At 42.2% G+C, this 21,594-nt stretch overlaps 1 protein-coding gene across 1 annotated transcript; it reads left to right on the top strand.

Moving 5' to 3' along the window:
• The first annotated feature begins 60 nt into the window (after window positions 1–60).
• On the top strand, window positions 61–20,693 carry CSRP3 (cysteine and glycine rich protein 3). The gene is made up of 6 exons (XM_080984310.1): window positions 61–219; window positions 9,206–9,349; window positions 15,430–15,598; window positions 17,111–17,243; window positions 19,318–19,411; window positions 20,240–20,693. The coding sequence occupies exons 2-6, from the start codon at window positions 9,238–9,240 to the stop codon at window positions 20,308–20,310; spliced, it is 579 nt and encodes a 192-aa protein (XP_080840436.1). The 5' UTR covers window positions 61–219; window positions 9,206–9,237; the 3' UTR covers window positions 20,311–20,693.
• The last annotated feature ends 901 nt before the right edge of the window (window positions 20,694–21,594 follow it).

The raw sequence follows: 21,594 nt of genomic DNA, 5'->3' as shown, positions 1-21,594 counted from the left end.
GTTATTTTAAGCCACCGGATAGCAGTAGCATTGCTCACGTACTCTTTCTCCTGTGCCCCTTCACACACACACACACACACACACACACACACACACACTACTCCCCTCACCCTTTCCTAGCCAAAGCTTGTAACTACTTGGAAGTATTTAAAGACTTCCAGATCCTAGCTTAAGCTATTCAAAAAAGACACAGAAGACAAGGGGATACAACTCATCCTGGTAAGTCATGATGATAAAGTGTCAAAAGGCTCCAATTAGGTTTAATGAGGAGCACGTTGAGCATTTTCCTTTTCATTAAGAGAATGTTTTTCCTATATCTCATTTAATTTACAAGCCAAGGTAGTGCTCTGTATTTTAAGTTTGCGGGGGCATGATGCTTTATGTGAAGATTCCCAACATGTTGATTATTAACATCTTTTTTTGGCTACTTCCAAATGTGTTGTGGTTCTCTGAATTTTTCTTCCAATAAATGAAAATCTATTTAGGTACAGCACAACTAAAAATGTAATGCTGGCAAAAATTATGTTAAGAAGTGGCGGTTAGCATCTTGATATCCAAAAATTCTGAATGATAGATTTTTAAAATACCCTTAGAAAGATGAACATTATGTGCTGTGCAGTGTTAAACCTCCGATACTGAATGAAACGTTTGCTGCTCCTGATACTAGCACTAGTAGTAATTTCATTATTAGATGGTGTTGTTTTAAACTGGAATCAGGCCTTAAGTTTCCTGATAGAGAACTGTGGGTGCACTAGGCAACTAATTATCTTAGCCATCTTATGTCACAAGAAATAGTAATTCAGTTGTTTTGCTCTAGCCGAAATCGTTTAAGAGTGAAGTTATATTTCTGTGTTTTTCTTCATAAAGAAATAAAGAAAATAGAAGTTTATTGAAGTCTATTTGTTCTTTAAAAGACTCTATGACAGTAGTGTTCCTAAGTCAATATTTCCTTAAACTTGAAATCTTCAGTATTCAGTATCATCAAATGCATTCAACATTGATGTGAGAGAACAGGTTTAGTGTAATGCTCTTAGAAATGGCAATATTGATAGTCCACAGCAGTTCTTCTATAGGTTTCCCAGTATTATGTTTTCTTTATAACTCATATCAGCTCAGATTATTTTGGGGTGGTTTTTTCTGCTTTAAGCTGAGAAAGAATCAAAGCAACTCCTTTTTGTAATATATCAACACAAAATCTGCTCCATATTCTTTTTGACATTTAGAGGGTAATTTTTATGAATGAAGGATAGAACTTGATAAATCTTTCACTATTCAAAATCCTTTGACTCAGTTAAGAATACCTCAGTTGTGGTTTTGTCTAGCACCACTGAGAGAAACTCAGCACAACTTTTATTTTGGGGGTGAGGTTGCTATAGTAAGAAAACAACTCTCCTGGCAAGGACTGGGTCAAGAACAACTTGACAAATGTTGATGTGGTGTTCTAATGTCAAGTTAGCATTTGATCATCCAAGAAAATATGACTCAGAGACATCAAGAAAGCGCCATGAGCAAAGCAGATACCCACCTACTAGATTCTGCGGTACATCTGAAACATGAGTCTATGAAGAGGACATTGTACTTACTTTTTTGCCACCAGCCAAGCAGCTGTGATTGTATCACCTCTCCATGCTCACAGAATATAGCCAAAGTATTCATTTCCCCTTTTATCTCTGAGCTTAATGACAATGCCAGTCACCTAAGATGAAGGACGTATCTAGACCACGGGTAGTCAACCTTTTTATACCTACCACCCACTAATGCATCTTTCTTGATGGTAAAATTTCCTTACCATCCACCAGTGCTCAATGGAAGGAGGATTCAGCTTATGCGGTAGAACCCCCTACCACCCACCTAAAATCCTGAAACGCCCCCTAGTGGGCAGAAGGGACCAGGTTGACAACCCCTGGTCTAGACCCCTTTTCTCTCTTCCAGCCATTACCAAACCTAAGAGGTGATTGGTACTGTAAAAGCATGCAGCATGATGTGTGATTCTGGATTAATTTCATTTTGACCTCTTAAATACAAAGGTTAGCATAACTAAACACATTGCCAGGTCCAGGTTTCAAGGAGCCCCTCTATACAAGATACTTTCACCAATCTCCTACTGAGCAAAGTTCCTCTGCACAGAACTTTAACAGAGACACCTGCTAGATTGCTTTTGCTATGTGAAATTTGCGCCTGGGCCCTACAACCAAGGTGAGGCAAATGATCTTTTTATTAGGCCTTGCTTGCACCATACAATTTAAGCAGCATCACATCAGCTTAAACATTCGGACATTCGGCATCTCCCAAAGAATCCTGGGAACTACAGTTAGTAAGAGCTGAGAGTTATTAGGAGGCTTGTATTTCCCTCCCAGAGCTACAATTTCCAGAGTTCGCTGGAAACAGGGATTGATCGTTAAGCCACACTGAGAATTGCAGCTCTGTGAGGGGAATTGAGGTCTCCAAACGACTCTCAGCACACTTAACAAACTGCAGCTCTCATAGTTCTTTGCGGGAAGGCATGACTGCTTAAAGAGGTATCATACTGCTTTAAATGTATACTGCAGATAGGGCCTCAAAGACATTCACCAACCATTTCAGGAGAAGATGAAACAACAGTGTGGGAGGCAGCATGCCTTTGAATACCAGCTCCTGGGCATCACAAGTGGGGAGAGTGTAGATATGCTCATGCCCTGCTTGTGAGCTTCTCATAGGTTGGCTACTGTGAGAACAGGATGCTGGACTAGTTGGGCCTTTTGCCTGGCCCAGCAAGGCCTTCTTAGGTTCTGAAAGTGCCGGTGCTGCAAAACAACACTTCAGAGTTGGAGATTTGGCCTGCGTTGCTAGCAATAGCACAGGTGATCAGCATCAGCCAATAGATAAGCATGCATGCTATGTAACTCTTTGGAGCAGATCAGCTACTTATTTTGAGCTTGTTAGCACTGATAATTAGATAACTGTAATTAAGAATGTCAAACATCTGTTAAAGGTCCTGCCACAGCTTGAGTACAATGATGCAGAGACCTCTCATGACTGCAACATGTTGAAAAATCTGGTAATAACAGCAGTAATGGAACAGTAGAAATCATGGGTGTAGCCATGATTTTTGTTAGAGGGAAGCAGGCTTTTGGGGGGGTCAGAACCTCAGATTTGTATTGATTTGGGGGAGCAGGTACCCCCTGCCCCCCTTTGATATGCCCATGGTAGATATAGTGGCTGTGGAACCTACTCAAAAGAAGACTATTAGGAGTGACCAAGCTATCCAAAGACCGTCCAGACTTAAAGACATGTTTATGTCTAGTGCATTTATATAAGTACGCATTTTAGAAAGCATGTGTAAGTCTGTGGTAAGCTTTCTAATGTTAGAAGTGTCACTCAAATCTATTATTGTTCATTTTAATCTAAAAAAAAAAAAAAGAGGGAAAGGGGAAATGTAGTATAGTTGCTGTTTATTTATGAATAATTATTCATGAATACTCCTGCAGGACTAGTTTCCAGGAGAGAAACTGGAACTTTTCTGTAAGAGATAGAAGAAGAAAAAGGAAGCCAGGAAGTAGAGAGCTACCCAGGGGGTTAAGAAGGAGCTGACAATTTTAGTACTATTACAACAGGCTACCCTGTGGCTCCTCTCCCTTCACCATCAGCCATGCTGGCTGGAGCTGATGGGAGGTGGAGCCAAATAAAATTTTGAGGGCCACAGGTTAGCCACTCCTGTGGCACAGGAATAAGAGGTTAAAATAGGGTTGCCATATTTCAACAAGTGAAAATCTGGGCACAAAAGTTGTTGAGCATTGGGGGGGGGGCAAAGTTTTTGGTCTTTTTTGGAAAAAATTCTCCCCCACCCATGAAGTTTTTGCCTATTTGGGGGGGGGGGGACTTGCCAAAAAAATTCAGCACTGCTGATATGGGCTGCCATTCCTCCCGGATACTCTTTTCGATAGATGAATCCCAGCTGTGTCCGGGAAATTCCGGATGTATGGCAACTCACTATTGAAAGAGATTTCATTGTTGGACAAACCTCAAAGAGACACAACAGAAGGAAACTGCTCCATTATCTTACTCTTTTCTCTGCTTACCTGCTCAGAGAGGACAATTGAACAGGCAGTGAGACTGGCCCTGGGCTCTAGGGTTATGCAAAGGAGAGGACAACTCTTCTCTGTTTATTTTCTCCACACCATGCATAATCCAATAAACCTCTGTAATGTGTCTTTCCTCCCCATTTTTTCCCTAAACTATAAACCCCTAAATGTTTTAACCTCTCCTCATAGGGCATTTGCTCAAGCTACTTGATTATTTGGGCTTTTCCTTTTCTACTTCTTTTCCAATCCTACAATATCCTTTTTGAGCCGATACACTTTCAAATGCTCTGCACAGACGTGTGCATCGCTGTGCTGTAAAATCCAGCATGTGGGAATTCATTCTGCAGTCTGCCTTCATAACCAACCGTATCATATCAGAGACACGATGCCTGCGGGAAAGAATTCCTTTTAACTTCCGTCGCTGAGCAACACCACATAGCAAGCTGTGATAAAATAGCATCTGCTCAGGGGGGAATAAGTGAGAAGACTGAGCTAAAGAAAGGAAAGGAGCTCAGCTAGAAACATAAGGTGGCAGAGAATATAGCTGCCTACTGGATACGGTAGGCAAAAGAGGATACTGATGGGTGGTTTTGATGTATAACTGAAAATTTAGGAGGAAAAAATGGAATAGAAATGTGATTCATCTCACCATGGTGCGAAAGACTCTGACCAGCTGAGCTGTGTGGCTGCTTAATCTGCCGGCCAAGTGCTGTTGATGGGCAGATTCAAGGTCCCTTCACTCTCTTATTTTTAACCTTTAAACCAGATTTGGACTGGACAGACTTCCGTCAGAGGGCTTTCTTCCAATGACTCCTCAAACAGAAGTCTGTCCTCTTTAAAATATGACGCACAGCCACCCTAGGGTCCAAATGTAGCTCTCCAGACCTCTTTGTCAGGCCCAGGCCACACCAATTACTGGTTTTGCTCCCCCCCCCCCTGTGTTTTTGCCTGGCTGGACTTTGTCCTCGACCTCTGATAATGCCTCTTGCTTGCCTGGATGGAGGATAGAAAAGATAAAAATTGTATTTGTTACTACACTCACTTTTGCCTCTGACCCCACCCACCACTGTATGGTGGTCCGGAAGAGAACTTAGCCCCCAGGCTGAAAGTTTTCCCACTCCTGTTTTAAATCGATAGAGTTATCCTATACCATTACCATGGCATATTTCTCCTAGCAGTTTACTAGGGACTGAACTGCCAGGTATACCCTTATTCCTGATGAATATACATGGTCAGGAGTACCCCCAATGTATCATTGCAAGAGTCAGTTCAAATGCTTTAGGAATACAACTCTATCTCCTCTCCCTCCTCCTGGGCTGAGTACATGTAGTTAGGCAACATTTCCATTTCAAAGGCAGAATCCTTGTTGCCCCCTTAATAGGCACAGCATAGTCCCACAATAATGTGGCAGAGCCATTACTTTATTCTCAATGTGGAGATGAATCCAAAAAGTTCAGCAGCGCCTTAATCTCTGAGGCAATTGCATGCAAGTAGAGTAAAAGTGAAATACTTGGAAGGAACAAACTGCAGTTTGAGAAGGCAGGTGCGAACACATCACAGGCTTTGATGAAACAGTAATTGGAGCAGCAAGAGATGTCAGCTGTGTACCTGGTTCAGAACTGGAGGGGATTTCTGTATCATTAATAGCTGCACAGAAGGCAACATTTTTTGGAGTGCATCTTTTTAAAAAAGGAAGAGCTGAAAGTTAAATTCAGCTTAAAATGTCTGTGCAAAATTGGCAGGAAAATTTGGGGAGCTTTGCAAATTAAGCCCCTATCCTGTATGAAGTTCACAACAGGTCACTGAGATTGTTGGCAGTGGGGTATTGTTGTTGTTAGATTTTCCTCAAGGGCCGACATTGTTGCCAAAATCCAGCATCGCCTGGCCTCTGCGAGTGCAGCTTTCTCCACATTGAAGTGCAGTGTGTTTGAGGACTGGGACATTCGCAGGGAAACAAAAATGCTTGTTTACAAAGCTATTGTACTACCAACCTTATTGTATTCTTGTGAAACGTGGACCATTTGTAAGCACCATCTCCAACTCCTCGAAAGATTCCATCAACAGTATCTTCGAAATTTTTTACACATCACTTGGGAATACAGGCAAACTAATGCCAATGTACTGGAAAGATCACCAGTGTTGAAGCAATGATTCTTCAACATCAGCTTCATTGGAGTGGTCATGTTGTGCAGATGCCTGATTATGGTCTTCCAAAGCAGCTACTCTATTCCGAACTTAAGAATGGAAAGCATAATGCTGGTGGTCAACAAAAGAGGCTTAAAGACTCTCTCAAGGCAAATCTTTAAAAATGTAGTATGAACACCAACAATTGGGGAACACTGGCCTGTGAGCACTTCAATTGGAGAACAGCCTTTACCAAAGGTGTCATGGGCTTTGAAGATGCTCAAACTCAGGACGAAAGGGATAAATGCACTAAGAGGAAGGCACGCTTGGCAAACGCTCACCATTATCAACTCCCACCCAGAAACCTATGCCCCCACTGTGGAAGGACATATGGATCCAGAATTGGCCTCCACAGTCACTTACAGACTCATTGTTAAAACCATGTTTATGGAAAACAATCTTACTTGGTTATGAGTGATCGCCAAAGAAGAAGATTGTTGTTGTTAGATTTTACCACAGAAAGGTAAAATTCAGATTGGGGGGTGGGGGATATGGTCTGGTCTTTTGATGCCAGAAGGAGATTTGATCCAAGAGGAGCACTGAGACTTCCGGAGGTGGTGCCAACAGTAATGGCGGATTCCCTCTAACTCGGAGGGAAGCTGCTCCACAAAAATCGGGTCTACACCGCTTCGGCGCAGCGGGGACCCTTCAAATCACAGGCGGGTGAAGCCTGTGACCCTGGGACTCGGCGGGCACTGTTTGCGCCCCCCCAATCTGCAAAGGAACCCGGCAAAGGGCTCCGGAACAGAGCGGGGAAGTGGCGCTGTGCTGTGAGTCGTCTGCTTCTTTTTGGAGTGAAGCCGCGTAGCTGTTGCCGGAGAGCGCTGCCTTTTTTCCTGGACAATTCGGACTTTAAAATTAACACCCGTGAGTACTTAGAAATTGAACAAATGGGACAGTAAATGAAGATTTGCGAAAAGGACAGAATTGGACTATAAAAAAAAAGAAAAAATCTATTGAATTTGGTACGGAGCGGGAAGGGCTAAACAGGAAGTCACCCTTCTGTTCTTTTGTAAATAGAACAAAGCAAAGGCAATTTACACTAGAGCTTAGAAAATCGCTTTTAAAAGAGTGGATTCCAACATTTTAAACTGGGAATATTCTTTTTGGACTATTTGAAGGAGTAAAAGGAAGTTATTTTCGTCCTGATCCTGGAGCGGGGAAGTCAGGACTGACGAGAATCTATCAAGAAAATTGTGTGTGACAGATAGTTAAAAGAAGAAAATTCTTGTGACTTTACTGTTCCCTTTCGCATTATAAAGGAATATATATGGATAAAGTATTGCAAGTATTTTGGAAATGTAGCAAAAACAAATATAAGTCTTCCCCCTAGGGGGAGCCTTTGAAACTGTAACTAATCTTAAGGACTTGACAGTTGCTACAAAACAACCGTGGGAAAGCGCAACAATGTTTTCAGAAGTCTGGGTGAGCCTGCTCTACAAAACAAATACTCTACTGGAAGAATTACACGATAAGGTGAACCGGATGGCCAATTCGACTAGAAATCTTAGACAGTCAGTGGAATGTTTTGACCAGACTGTGGGAATATATGTGGAGTCTATCCAGGACTTAAACCAGGAGTGTGTTTTGACAGAACAGGGGTTTGTGGCATCAAATCAGGAGAGTGTTTTGACAGAACAGACCCAACAGGAGTTTGATCCTTCGGATTGGAAAAAGGAACTTGGAAAAAACCAGATTTGGGAAGGGAAAGTTCGGTGTGGTCTGGAAATGGGGGGCTGGATCGACCCCCCTATGTCGGGATATCTGGACTTCTTAAATACGGTAACAGGCTGCGATATGTTTGGGATTGTGGGGGCCCACAATTATGGAGGGCCCATGAAGTACGCTTCTAAACACTACATGGAATGCAGCGATGAATACGGAAAAGGGTTTGATCTGATGAGAAGGGCTAAAAACACTATTAAGTTGGAGTTACCACGAGCAAGAGACTACAGCCACAAATATGAAGAAGAGCAGCGGAAGGGCCATGGAAGTGACCTGAGGGCCTCGGACATAAGGTCACCGGGTTAGATTGGGGAATAAGGACTGACAAATCCCGGAACCAGGAGGAAGGGACGTTGGATAAAGATTGGACTTGTTTATGTGCTTCTTTTTCTCTTTTTTAACTAATAGAATGTTTAATAAAGTTGATGAATGATAGAAAAATGTTGGAAGAAATTACCTGGCTTTAGTAAAGATGTATAAAGAATTATGAAAGAACATTATGAACACAAGAAGTTGGTAAAGTTAAGACTTAAATTTTAAACTTTAAGGTTTATTTTAATATAGAAAGATAGGATTAAATTAGTTTAGAATTCTTTTTATGTCTTATTTTTTTGAAATATGGAAAGGAAAGGATTTGCTGGGATAATTAATAACTAGAATACAAAGGAAGGGAGGAGGAGGAGGTCTAAGAAAGAAGGTAATGACAGTTAAGGATTCGAAAATAATGAACTTGTTTTGTTTTTTTCCTCTATTTTTCTTCTATATTCTCTATTTTCTCATATTTGTACCTTTATTTTTTGTACTTTTATTTTTTACCTTTTCTTTCTGTTTTGTTTTTGTGTAAGTTTTGTATTTTTCAAATTTCAATAAATATCATTAAAAAAAAAAAAAAAAAAGATCCAAGAGGAGCACTGAATAAACACCCATCTGAAAGTCCCCAAAGTCTCAGGAAGGCATATCAGTTTCACAGTAGTGGTAGCAACCTCTGCTTGCCTTTCTTTTCTGCCGCTGCCACCAGAGGTGGTGGAGCAACTCTGAGTGGTCACCCTCTAGGAGCCCACCATTGCTTCCCCCAGAATGCTCTAGAATGATGCCACATCATGACGTAGCTTCCTTCTAGGGGGCATTCTGAAGGGCTGCCGGAACGGTGACCACTACTAAAGAGAGAGGTATGAGAGAGCAAACTAGGTTACTAACATGTTCTCATTCTGGCTCATTTGTATTTTGGTTTAAAGGTGTCATTGCAAACCAGTTGAAAGTTTCAAGGATGCCAAACTGGGGAGGTGGAGCCAAATGTGGTGCGTGTGACAAGACTGTCTACCATGCTGAAGAAATCCAGTGTAATGGCCGTAGTTTTCATAAGACGTGCTTCCATTGCAGTAAGTGGATCTATGCTATTTTATTTCACCAGTGAATCCACAATGTACTACAGTAAGGTTACCAGATTTTTTTCAATGAATCCAGGAACACTTTTCAACTTCAATGGATTTTGTATGGAGACTGATTTGTAAATCCGGGGACTGTCCCTGGGAAACGGGGACGTCTGGTAACTTATACTACAGTTGATTGTGGCACTAACCCTACTCGTCTAAACTGAAAGGAATATGTGGAGAATGGAGGTTTATGGTGGAATAGTTATTATCTGAAGGGTAGATGGGGTTGTCAACCTGGGAAGGTAGCCCATCTAGGAGAAGGAAAACTCTAATCCTAACCCTCTGTTGCACAAATTCAGAGTGGAGCCCCAAAGACGGTTGGATGGCACCTTGCATGCTTCCTTCCAGCAACACCTGCAGCCAAGCTGGTGCCCAACATATTGCTCTGCTTTCCTTGGGACCATATCAGCTAGGTCAAGAGTGGGGTCCTGTTGCCTGGGCAGCCCAGAACCTCCATACACACTGCCCAGGCTTGTGCCCTGGGGAGGTCACGCTGGTGCTGCTAACACAGTGGTTTGACTGGAGGCACACATCACTGTCTCTTGGGATAGACGGATGCCAACAAGTTATTATCTTCAGTGAAGAATAGGGAAGAAATTACACTCAGTTTAACTCAGCAACAACACCTTTATTATTTATATGGGTGGCGCTGTGGGTTAAACCGCAGAGCCTAGGACTTGCTGATCAGAAGGTCGGCGGTTCAAATCCCCGCAATGGGGTGAGCTCCCATTGCTCAGTCCCTGCTCCTGCCAACCTAGCAGTTTGAAAGCACGTCAAAGTGCAAGTAGATAAATAGGTACCTCTCTGGCGGGAAGGTAAACAGTGTTTCCGTGCGCTGCTCTGTTTCGCCAGAAGGAGCTTAGTCATGCTGGCCACATGACCCGGAAGCTGTACGCCGGCTCCCTCGGCCAATAAAGCAAGATGAGCGCTGCAACCCCAGAGTCGGTCACGACTGGACCTAATGGTCAGGGGTTCCTTTACCCTTTACCTTATACATCTGACAGGGCTGCTCCAGCTACTCTGGCTGACTCCCAACAAAATATTAAAAAACAATAAAAGCAGATGTTTCAAATCAAACAATCATCAGATAAAGTTAAGGGGGAGAGGACAAGGTTAAAAAAAATAAAAAAAATCCTTCCAGTAGCACCTTTAAGACCAACTAAGTTAGTTCTTGGTATGAGCTTTCGTGTGTGAAAGCTCATACCAAGAACTAACTTAGTTGGTCTTAAAGGTGCTACTGGAAGGATTTTTTTTATTTTGACTATGGCAGACCAACACGGCTACCTATCTGTAACTGGAACTAAGGTTAAAAAAAGGAATTGCTTAGCAAGGCATGGACAGAGAAGGATTGATGGCTGGCAGACAGCAGCTTGTTTTCCTTACTGATTGTCCCTGATTGGTAAGACATTCTCCTCTAATGTTCAACCCTCATTTACTTTCCCGTAATTTAAACTGAGATCCATTGAAGATAGGATAAAGAGTGATGGTTTTAAAGTACAGGAAAGCTGAGTTGTGGTTAAACTTTAGAAAGGACTTCCTGCCTCTACAACCCTGATCAGTAATTATTTTTCTTGCTGGCTCTCTGAATGACAGACTGACAGTGAATGGTGCAGGGCAGGTCTACCCACACTTTAAGTGGGCTATTCACAATTCAGTTTCTCTGTTCATAGTTTCTGCCTCTGATAGGGAGGCAGGCAGCACTCTGCCTCAGCAGGTGATGGCATTTCTCTTCCTGAAAGTATAAAAAAGGGGGGAAAGCCCAAAGATGTCCTCTACCAAGAGTAAACCACATAAACTGATACCAAAATCCTGTTTTATTGGAATGAACAGGAGCATTTGTGAAGCACATGCTACTATCATTAAAGACTTTCTATCAGGTTGAAAATGTCAATACACCTTTTATGTTACTGGATACAAATTTTATGTTATAAAGTGCACCAGTTCTGTCCATCTTGAGCTTCATGCCCTGTTGGCATAGCCAGCAGGTGACTATTGCCAGAAATTGCAGATACCCTTTGTCTGAAGACTTTGATGTAAATCTAGGTTTATTGCTGTCGGTTGTGGGCTGCAGTCCCATACATGCTTACTTGGAAATTAGTTCCATTGAAGTGAGCAGGATTTATTTCTGAGTGAACATGCCTTTACTTGCATTGTGAATGTGTAATATCTTCTAGCTGTGCTGCTGTTGATATGGTTTAGATTATACATTCTTTTGCATTGCTTTTTGAAACTTCATTAGTTTTATATACAGAGGAACCTCAGTTTTTGAGCGTCTCGGAAGCCGAACAATTCGGAACCCGAATGCCAAAAACCCGGAAGTAATTGCTTCCATTATTGAACACGCCTTGGAAGTCAAATGGCTTCCGTGGCATGTTTTTCCATTTTCCCCATTGAACTTGCCCATTGCTTTTCGATTTTCTCGGTCTTCTGGAATGGATTACATTTGAAAACCAAGATCCCACTGTATAAGTATATAGTATATGATCTTATGCTCATGCTGTACAATATGCTGGTTACATTATTCAAATACGGGGGCATAATTAATAAATTAATATATTGATTATGATAGCAATAATAATAACTTAAAGCAAAGCAGCAAGAATCTCGATTCCCCTGGTAAAACACTAAAACCACACCAGTCCATAAAAGTAACAAAATCAGCTACAGCAAAGATTCAGTCAGAGATTAAATAAAAAAATCATCAAAAACTAGAGAGGTAAAAGCAGCTCATAATGTGCCATCAAATGCACAATATCACCATCCTCTTCCTATTTCTATAGTATAATGCAGGCAGAAAAGTCCCCTTCCTCCATTTTTTTAAAAATTAAATGCCCACTTATTATCTGCAGCCCTGTGACTGACTTGAAAGATACACTTCCATGTGTGGCTTGCTATTTACTTACTTCCCAGTTGACTTTTACTTAAAGCACATCTGTGGTGGACATGTGGCATGATCACAATTTGTAAGCCTAAAACTAATTCATGGCGGCTGTGCTGCCTCTGCCAGCAGATTGACGAATATCTCGGAGCTGTTTCAACAATAGCACTTCAAGGTCTTTGACTCCATCTGTTGCAGCAAACAGATACTCTGTCCCAGAGGGGCCAGAAATAGAAGCACTTTATCTGCATCACTCCCCTTACACACACAGACACACAAAATCATTTTTTCACAGAGAAGAATGCAGAAAAGGGACAGATCAGCTTCACATAGTGCCAGAAATGTCTTGCTTTACTGGTCTTAATTTTAGGACAACAATATAACCCCCAGAGCTGAGGGTGATGAAATAATCGTTGAGACGGCTAGAACGCTGCTGGCAGAAAACTCACTCTGAATTGGACCGGACACAGGTTAGAGCTCAATGTTGAGCCTACCAAGTGGCAATGGCAACAGCGAAGAAGACCTTCTTCATTGCCTCTATTGCATCTGCAGAAAACAGCAGCAGGAGACTCTTTCAGGTGGTTCGCAATCTATCGGAACCACCTTCATCACCAGGGCCTAGTAGGGACCCCAAGATCTCCTGCAATGCTTTTGCAAAGTTTTTTTTGCACATAAAGTCGCTCAGATTCGGAAAGAGGTAGACTTCACCGTGGGAGCAGGGCCGGGGCGAGAGAGTGCTAGAGTCCTGTTACATGGGATCAATTCCAACCTGTTACCTCCGAGGATGTGGACAGGCTGCTTGGACGAGTGAAACCGACCACCTGTCTCCTTGATCCTTGCCCATCCTGGCTAATAAAAGCGAGCCGGGAAGGGCTGGGTGATGAGCTCTGCGGGGTGGTGAATGCTTCCCTCTGCGAGGGAACCTTCCCAGACCCGCTGAAAGAAGCAGTCATTAAACCGTTTCTTAAAAAAACATCTTTAGACCCAGCCAATATGGCCAACTATTGATTCAGTCTCAAATCTACCATTCTTGGGCAAGGTGATTGAGCGGGTGGTTGCTGAACAACTCCAAGCACGCCTGGAGGATGTGGACCATTTGGATCCCTTCCAATCGGGATTCAGGCCTCACCATGGGACTGAAACTGCCTTGGTCGCACTGGTTGATGATATCTGACGAGCTAGGGACAAAGGTGAGAGTTGTTTCCTAGTTCTGCTGTGTCTCTCAGCGGCCTTTGATACAATTGACCATAACATCCTTCTGGACCGTCTAGAGGGGCTGGGAGCTGGGGGCACTGTTATACAGCGGTTCCGCTCCTTTCTCCTGGGCTGTGTCCAGAAAGTGGTGTTGGGGGATGAGTGTTCAGACTCCTGGCCTCTCACTTGTGGGGTGCCTCAGGGTTCTGTCCTCTCCCCCATGCTTTTTAATATCTATATGAAGCTGCTGGGAGAGATCATCAGGGGGTTTGGGCTGGGTGTTCATCAGTATGAAGATGACACCCAGCTCTACCTCTCTTTTAAATCAGAACCAGTGAAGGTGGTGAATGTCCTGTGTGAGTGCCTGGAGGCGGTTGGAGGATGGATGGTGGCTAACAGATTGAGGCTGAATCCTGACAAGACAGAAGTACTGTTTTGGGGGGACAGGGTGGGTGGGACTCCCTGGTCCTGAATGGGGTAACTGTGCCCCTGAAGGACCAGGTACGCAGCCTGGGAGTCATTCTGGACTCACAGTTGTCCATGGAGACACAGGTTAATTCTGTGTCCAGGGCAGCTGTCTACCAGCTCCATCTGGTACGCAGGCTGAGACCCTACCTGTCCGTGGACTGTCTTGCCAGAGTGGTGCATGCTCTAGTTATCTCCCACTTGGACTACTGCAATGCGCTCTACGTGGGGCTACCTTTGAAGGTGACCCGGAAACTGCAATTAATCCAGAATGAAGCAGCTAGACTGGTGACTGGGAGTGGCCACTGGGACCACATAACACCGGTCCTGAAAGATCTGCATTGGCTCCCAGTATGTTTCCGAGCACAATTCAAAGTGTTGGTGCTGACCTTTAATATTTAATATTTTAATATTTAATGCTGTATTGTTTTTAACACTCGATTGGGAGCCGCCCAGAGTGGCTGGGGAAACTCAGCCAGATGGGCGGGGTATACTGGTAAATAATAAATAATAATAATAATAATAATAATCATCATCATCATTATTATTATTATCATCATTATCATTATCATTATCATCATCATCATCATCATCATCATCAAAGAGTAAATCCCATTGAACTCTGCAGGAATTTTGGTTTCTCTCTTTCCCCTACTCTCCTATTTCTTCACTATTTAGGACTGGATCCAAAATCCAGTGATAGAAAATTAAATATCTCCAGTGGCATTTCTTCCCTTTTATACCACTCATTATCTCAGGATGTTTTATGTCTGAAGAGAATATGGCATTTTCCACAACTGAAGCAAAGTATGAATAAGAATTGGAGCAGGTTACAATTCTGGTGATGGCTTTACTAAGTTCTGTTAATATGTGTAGAGGTAATAATCACTTTTAGAATCAGACAGCAATTACTTCCCAAAGTGGTGCTTAGATGTAATACACATTTATGAGACACAAGCAAGGCTTAATAAGACCAGACCTTAAAAAATATATGCAGCATTTATGAATATCCAAAGCACTTCACATAGATCTTCTTAGTAATCTTTACAACAGCCCTATAAAGTAGGCCAGTCCTGTTACTCCTGTTGTGGAGAGGGCAGGACTGTATGTGGCTTGCCCGAAGCAACTTAATGAGTTTGTGGCTGAGGAGAGATTTGAAACAAAGACCTCTACCATTTAGTATTTGCTCTCCTAACTTTTCCGGGCCATTTACCTGTAATTTGACTAACATCCCAGATGTGAGTTACAGATAGGTAGCCGTGTTGGTCTGCCATAGTCAAAATAAAAAAAATCCTTCCAGTAGCACCTTTAAGACCAACTAAGTTAGTTCTTGGTATGAGCTTCCCAGATGTGAATAGCATATTTTGCCACTGATTTTTAAGTAGCTTTTAGTAGACCTTTAGGCTCCAGGAACCCTCTCCTGTCCAACTCCCCAAACCTATAGCAAACTGTAGGTGCATATGTTTCAGTGCATTTGCTTCCTTTCCAGTGGCCTGCCGAAAAGCTCTGGACAGTACGACAGTAGCAGCCCACGAATCTGAAATCTACTGCAAAACTTGTTACGGGAGAAAATATGGCCCAAAAGGGATTGGCTTTGGACAAGGTGCAGGCTGCCTCAGCACAGACACTGGAGAGCATCTTGGGCTGGATCTACAGCAGTGAGTGGAATCCCTGGTTTTTAAAAAAATAATAATTATGGCCTCTGTTGCATCAAGTCACTTCATTAGTTTCCATAACAACACGCAGGGGAAGCTGTAGTGCAGACTTTTCTTCAATAGATCTAATAATTTTTATCCATTTTAATGATGTTCTGTCCCTGCAGAATATTACTTGAAAAAGATTTCCTATGCCAGTGGGCAATTACACTACAGAAAGAGCCCTTGCTTTACATATTGTCACAGTCTTTACAGTCTTTACTATTCACCGCAACTGTGACTCATTGAGTGCAGTACAATCAAAAGGATCAGTTCTCAGTACAATGATGAAATTATTTTCCTGCGTTGTACTGAGATGTTATTAATACTTAAATAGCCACAATGTAATCTGTATTGTCTAAGGAAGGCGGGCAGAAAAATGACTGTGGGTATTTTATATTGGGGGGCGGGGGCTGTTTCATTTGGAGAATTCTATGTTCATAAAGACATGGAATGAAAGGTTACAATTGCAACACAGTAAGAATAAGAAAAGGAGCATTACAAGATGTGTGGTGGCATGAATACGTTAATTCCATAAAGATTTTCATCACTTGTAGAATCAGATTATTATTATTTCCCAAAGCTGTAACCTTAAGGAAACTTAGATGAAAATTGATAGGACTTACTTCCAAGTACAGTGGTACCTCGGTTTTTTAATGTCTTGGTTGACGAACATTTTGGTTTTCGAATGCCGTAAACCTGGAAGTACTGGTAAATGCTTTGGTTTTCGAACATGCCTCGGAAGTCGAACATGCCATGCAGCTTCCGCTGAGTGCAAGATCCTGAGGCCTAGCTATCGGCTTTTGAGTTTTCAGTTTTCTAATGTTTCAGAACTCAAACGGTCTTCGGGAATGGATTACGTTTGAAAACCGAGGTACCACTGCACATTACATCTCACGGAGGAGAGGGTTATTGAAGGGTAGTAGGAATGGTGGCGGGACGCGGGTAGTGCTGTGGGTTAAACCACAGAGCCTAGGACTTGCCGATCAGAAGGTCACGGTTTGAATCCCCGCGATGGGGTGAGCTCCTGTTGCTCGGTCCCTGCTCCTGCCAACCTAGCAGTTCGAAAGCACGTCAAAGTGCAAGTAGATAAATAGGTACCACTCCGGTGGGAAGGTAAACGGCGTTTTCGTGCGCTGCTCTGGTTCACCAGAAGCGGCTCAGTCATGCTGGCCACATGACCCGGAAGCTGTACGCCGGCTCCCTCGGCCAATAAAGCGAGATGAGCAACGCAACCCCAGAGTCCGTCACAACCGGACCTAATGGTCAAGGGTCCCTTTACCTTTACCTTAGGCATGGCGGCTACTTTCTGCCTCCACAGAATGCCCCCTCTTTTTGTATAAAGTATTTGTATTCTTCAACCAAAAGTGATTAGTGTTTTGTTACGGATGCCACGACACGTCTTCTGCTTGTAGTGCTTAATTTAGCTGCTCCAAGATAAAAAGCTTAATGTGCACTGAACATTCTTGTCATCAGCTCACCAAAGCCAGCTCGTCCTTCCACTCCTACCAACCCTTCAAAGTTTGCCAAAAAATTTGGCGATGTTGATAAATGCCCTCGTTGTGGGAAGTCAGTGTATGCTGCAGAGAAGATAATGGGAGGAGGAAAGGTAAGAAACATTTAATTCAAACGTTCAGCTTCCCTGTTGGAATAGGTAAACCCATAGACCAGATTAAAAGAAAACAAAATAAGCTGCATTTAAATTCCACATAGAAATAAAATGTTTTAAGACTTCACATAAAATCATATACAACATAATTTTACTAATTTTACTGCAACAGCTTTGCTTTTATTAAGGCAACTAAAAAATATTATTTCACAAATGTAAAAACCATTCTAAGCTGAAGCCATTGAAGGTGGGAGGTACAAGATAAAAATAGACTAAAACACAGCTCTAAAAACATCAAACTCTATAGCCGTCTTCACAAATTCTTTTTAAAAAACACAATTAATATTCCACAAATGACTGGGTCAAACCCCAGGGAAAAACTTATTAAACAAAAATGTCTTCAGTAGGCATGCAAACATCATGACACGAATGTTCTTGTCTAATTTCAGCTGGTAATTGAGTTTATATCCTTAAAACTCAAGATTTCTACCATAGTTGCCTGAAATGGATTCTAAATGTATTTTCCTGAGGCTGGAGGGCTTGATTGCAAAAGAGGCTAACTTCCCAGTCAAATACCGATTAGCTTCTTGTAATAGAAAGCTTAATGTTTATTCCTCTCCCCAATATTTCTGCTGCGCCACGGAAGGACACCAGTGCAATGGGGCCTTCCAGTCTCCCCACATCTGCCACATGCCTCCTATTTGCTATGGGAGAACCCCCAGAATGGTGAGTGGGGGGAGGAGAGGCGAGATCATTCTGTCAGGCAAGCAGAACTGCCTGTACTAACAGCATGTTTGTAAAAGAGTGATGTCGAATTCCTTCTATGTTCTTTATAGTGTTCTCCAATAGCAGGAAATGGAAATTGGTACTTGGTGTGAATTTCTATTTACAGATGGAACTGGAGGACATTCTCTGGGTCAAATGATGTCTCCCTCTAATCATGATAGGCAGGCCCTTCCAAGTCTTTTGCCTCCTCTTCCAGGAAGAGGAATTGTCTTGCTCTCCAGTCCAAACTGTCAAAGGAGGAACAACTCATGTGTTGAGATTCCAGCATTGCAGGGTGTTGGACAAGATGTCTCTTGGGATCCTTACAACGCCCCAGTCCTATTATTCCTCAGCCCCCACAAAACAAAAATGCACAGGAACCATATAAAACATGGAAACTTAGAAAGTAGATCAACAATTGGAAGGAAGAAACCAAACACAAGCACTAAACATGATATGTATGAGGCAGGCAGAAGCCCTAAAACCCAGCCCACACCAGAGGTGGTCTCAAGAAGAAGGAGAGGTGGGCAGAATGTCCTCCAACTCTTATCTGTAAATAGAAATTCGCTTTCCATTTTTACCAGATGGGGTTGGAGGCCATTCTTTGAGTAGAATATAATAAAGCCGTGTCCATATAAACCCAGGAAGACTTTGTCTGACAAACAGCTAGGCTACCCTCTGGAGAACCTTCCTGAGGAAGATGAGTCAATCTTGGAATGTGTGTTGGGATTGCCAAGTGGCTGCTTGACAAATGTACAAGAGAGGAAAGCAACCCAGTAGAGCACTGAGGTAACAGTCCCTTTCAGAGAATGGGGCATCATTTCTTTGGGTGTCCACCAACTCCATCTTGTAAATAAAGCTAACATCCAGTAATATAGCATAGCAATTCACTATATTCTTGAAATCCTTTCCAAGATGGCGTTCCCACCTTTTTCTTTTGCTGTGCCTAGAGCAGGGCAGGAAGCCTTCCTCAAGTGGCAAAGGCAGGGAGTAGATCAGGAGTTAGGGGGTGGTCCTGCCTCTGATGTCTTCCTCAAAAGTTTAACTTCCTGCCAGTGGTGAGATAGGCAGAGACAACCCATATAAAGGATCACATTTCCTTTCTACAGGAGAATAATAGATTCCATCGCTTCCAGTCAGTCTGGTAATAGATTTCCACCTGAGCTGTTGAAAATGTGAAACCTGGGGAGAGGTGTGTGGGTGTCTGTGTAAAGGGAGTTAATCTCTTTATTTACCAATGCAAAAATCTTGGAAAGGAAAACCTGCAATGTCTATGATTTCCTTAATACTCTTTTGCTTTCCGTTTCAGCCGTGGCACAAGACATGCTTCCGATGTGCTTTCTGTGGAAAGAGTCTAGAGTCTACAAATGTCACAGATAAAGATGGAGAGATTTACTGTAAAGGCAAGTGTAGTTGTCGTGCCTCAAACCTAATTCAGACAAATTAACGTGCCTCCCTTGAAGACTTGTGGAGTTACCAAAAAAGCTTGTTTTCAGAGTGAAACTCCGCTGCCACTTGGTTTTCTTAAAGGTCCTTAAAGAAAGAGGCTGCCTCTACTGCTCACATTTTGGCTGCAATAGCACTGGGTTCCTACCAGAAACTGGAAATATTATTAAATGAAAGGGGAGGGGGTCAGGATGGGAATGCTAGCTTTATGAATTCTAGGTGCAAATTTTCACAGGATCAAATTGTCTTCTCAGGGCTGGGCTAAACTAAACATGTGAGAAAACAAATCGAGCTCCTCCCTCAAGTATGAGATACCCCCATGTCTTGACACCACACTATTCTGAATCTTCCCACCCCAACCTGCCAGTGATGCTGAGGCAAGGAAATGCAGGATACCCTCTTCCCCTGGTGTCTTTCCTCTCCTTCTTACCCATGTGAAACTAGGCAAAGGGCCATTGATCTGTTAGTACAATGGGGTTTTGCCTCCACCCCAATTGGCTCTTCAGGCTCAGAACCCCCAGAACAGCACACAGGCAGAGGGGAGGGGGATCATTCCATCTGGCAAGTGGAAAACTTGCAGTTTTTGTAGTGCTGTACTGAATTCCTCCCAATCTCATTTAAATTACACATACTTTGGCTTAGTTACAATATGTTATTGGTTGTTCCAAAGGCTTCTTTTGGAGAAGCTGAGTTTCAGGGACGGCATTGAAGGAAGTATGGGATATGTGTTTTGTTGAGTGCCACATGAAAACAGCTCAAACTTTATGCCTTTCTTTCTTTTCCAGTTTGCTATGCAAAGAATTTTGGTCCTAAAGGAATTGGATTTGGTGGCCTCACTCAAGTTGAACAGGCTTAGGCTTGTCGAAATAGTAACACATGAACAAGAACGTATTAAGAATACTTTTTTCATCTGAAGAAGTACTCTCCTTTCTTCCAGAAGTTTTGTAGAATGGTGCAGGAAAGCTTGTTGTGAGAGGTAGCGTAGGAAAACATTTACTTTCTTAACAGCTACTGTTTAATATCTTAATTTCTGAACTGTTAACAAATAATTTCAGAATTGCTACCTATTTTAAATAACAGGAGCACATAGGATACCACTATAAAGATTACTGTTTTTACATCAATGTTAAAGAAACAGAACCTGATTCCTATTTTACATTCTGTTGCTTATAAGTGCCAAAATAGCACTTTTGAAGATGTGTTGTTGGTATGTCATGAAATAAAGATATTGAACTGTAAGCAGCCACAATAATAATGTTTTTAAAAAAGCACTGTTCCAGTTACTACCAAGTTCATTTAGGAGGATTATCTCATATATATTTTTTCCAATTTGAACCTCTCAAAACCATGCCATTTCTCCTTGGGAAAAACTTGGGATGGTATTATCTCATCTCCAAACAGATAATACAAGGACAGCACTGAATGTAGAACCACTTGCATGTTGGCAGCCTGATTTGAAATAAAAATATGCCTTACAAGTGCAGGTGCTGAAAAAAAGCATGTTATATTTACCTCTTGGATTACAACTGATCATTTCTCAAATTCTTCTGAGTGTCTAACAGAGTCTGTAATGTAATTCCACAATCCTGACTCTGAACTCTACAACCCTTCTAAAAATGGACAGCACTTGTAATTTTAGCAACAGAAGCCCAGTTTGATGCCACCGTCTTTCATCAAGGAAAAAACTTGACAGGAATAAGAGTGAAAACAGTATTAAAATCAAATCATGGTCTGATTCCTTAAGTTGGAATACACCACATGCTGCTTTTAATGCCATGGTGTCTTCTAAAATGATACATTGTGTACTAGTGAAATAAGCCCATTACTTTACTATGTAGAACTCAGCTACAAGCAAGTCTATCACCGTAATTTCATTATTTCTACTATTACATTTCTATTCTGCCTCTCCTCCAAGCTCAAGGAAGTGTAGCTGGTTCTTCCTACCCTATTTCAACTTCAACAACCACTGGAGGTATATTAGATTGGTTTTTACTGTATTCTGTTTTGAAAACTTTCAATTAAAAAATCAGTTGTTTTTTTAAATAACAACAACAACCACAACCCTGGAGGTAGATAAGACATAGAAAGTGAAGGGCCAAAAGTCACTCATTGTGACTGAGTTTCAGAGGTAAATCCAGGT

The sequence above is a fragment of the Podarcis pityusensis genome (genome assembly GCF_964106645.2).
Source record: "Podarcis pityusensis genome assembly, chromosome: 1".
Classification (NCBI taxonomy): Eukaryota; Metazoa; Chordata; class Lepidosauria; order Squamata; family Lacertidae; genus Podarcis; species Podarcis pityusensis.
The sequence above is the reverse complement of the archived record's forward strand: the minus strand, read 5'-3'. Positions and strand labels throughout refer to the sequence as shown.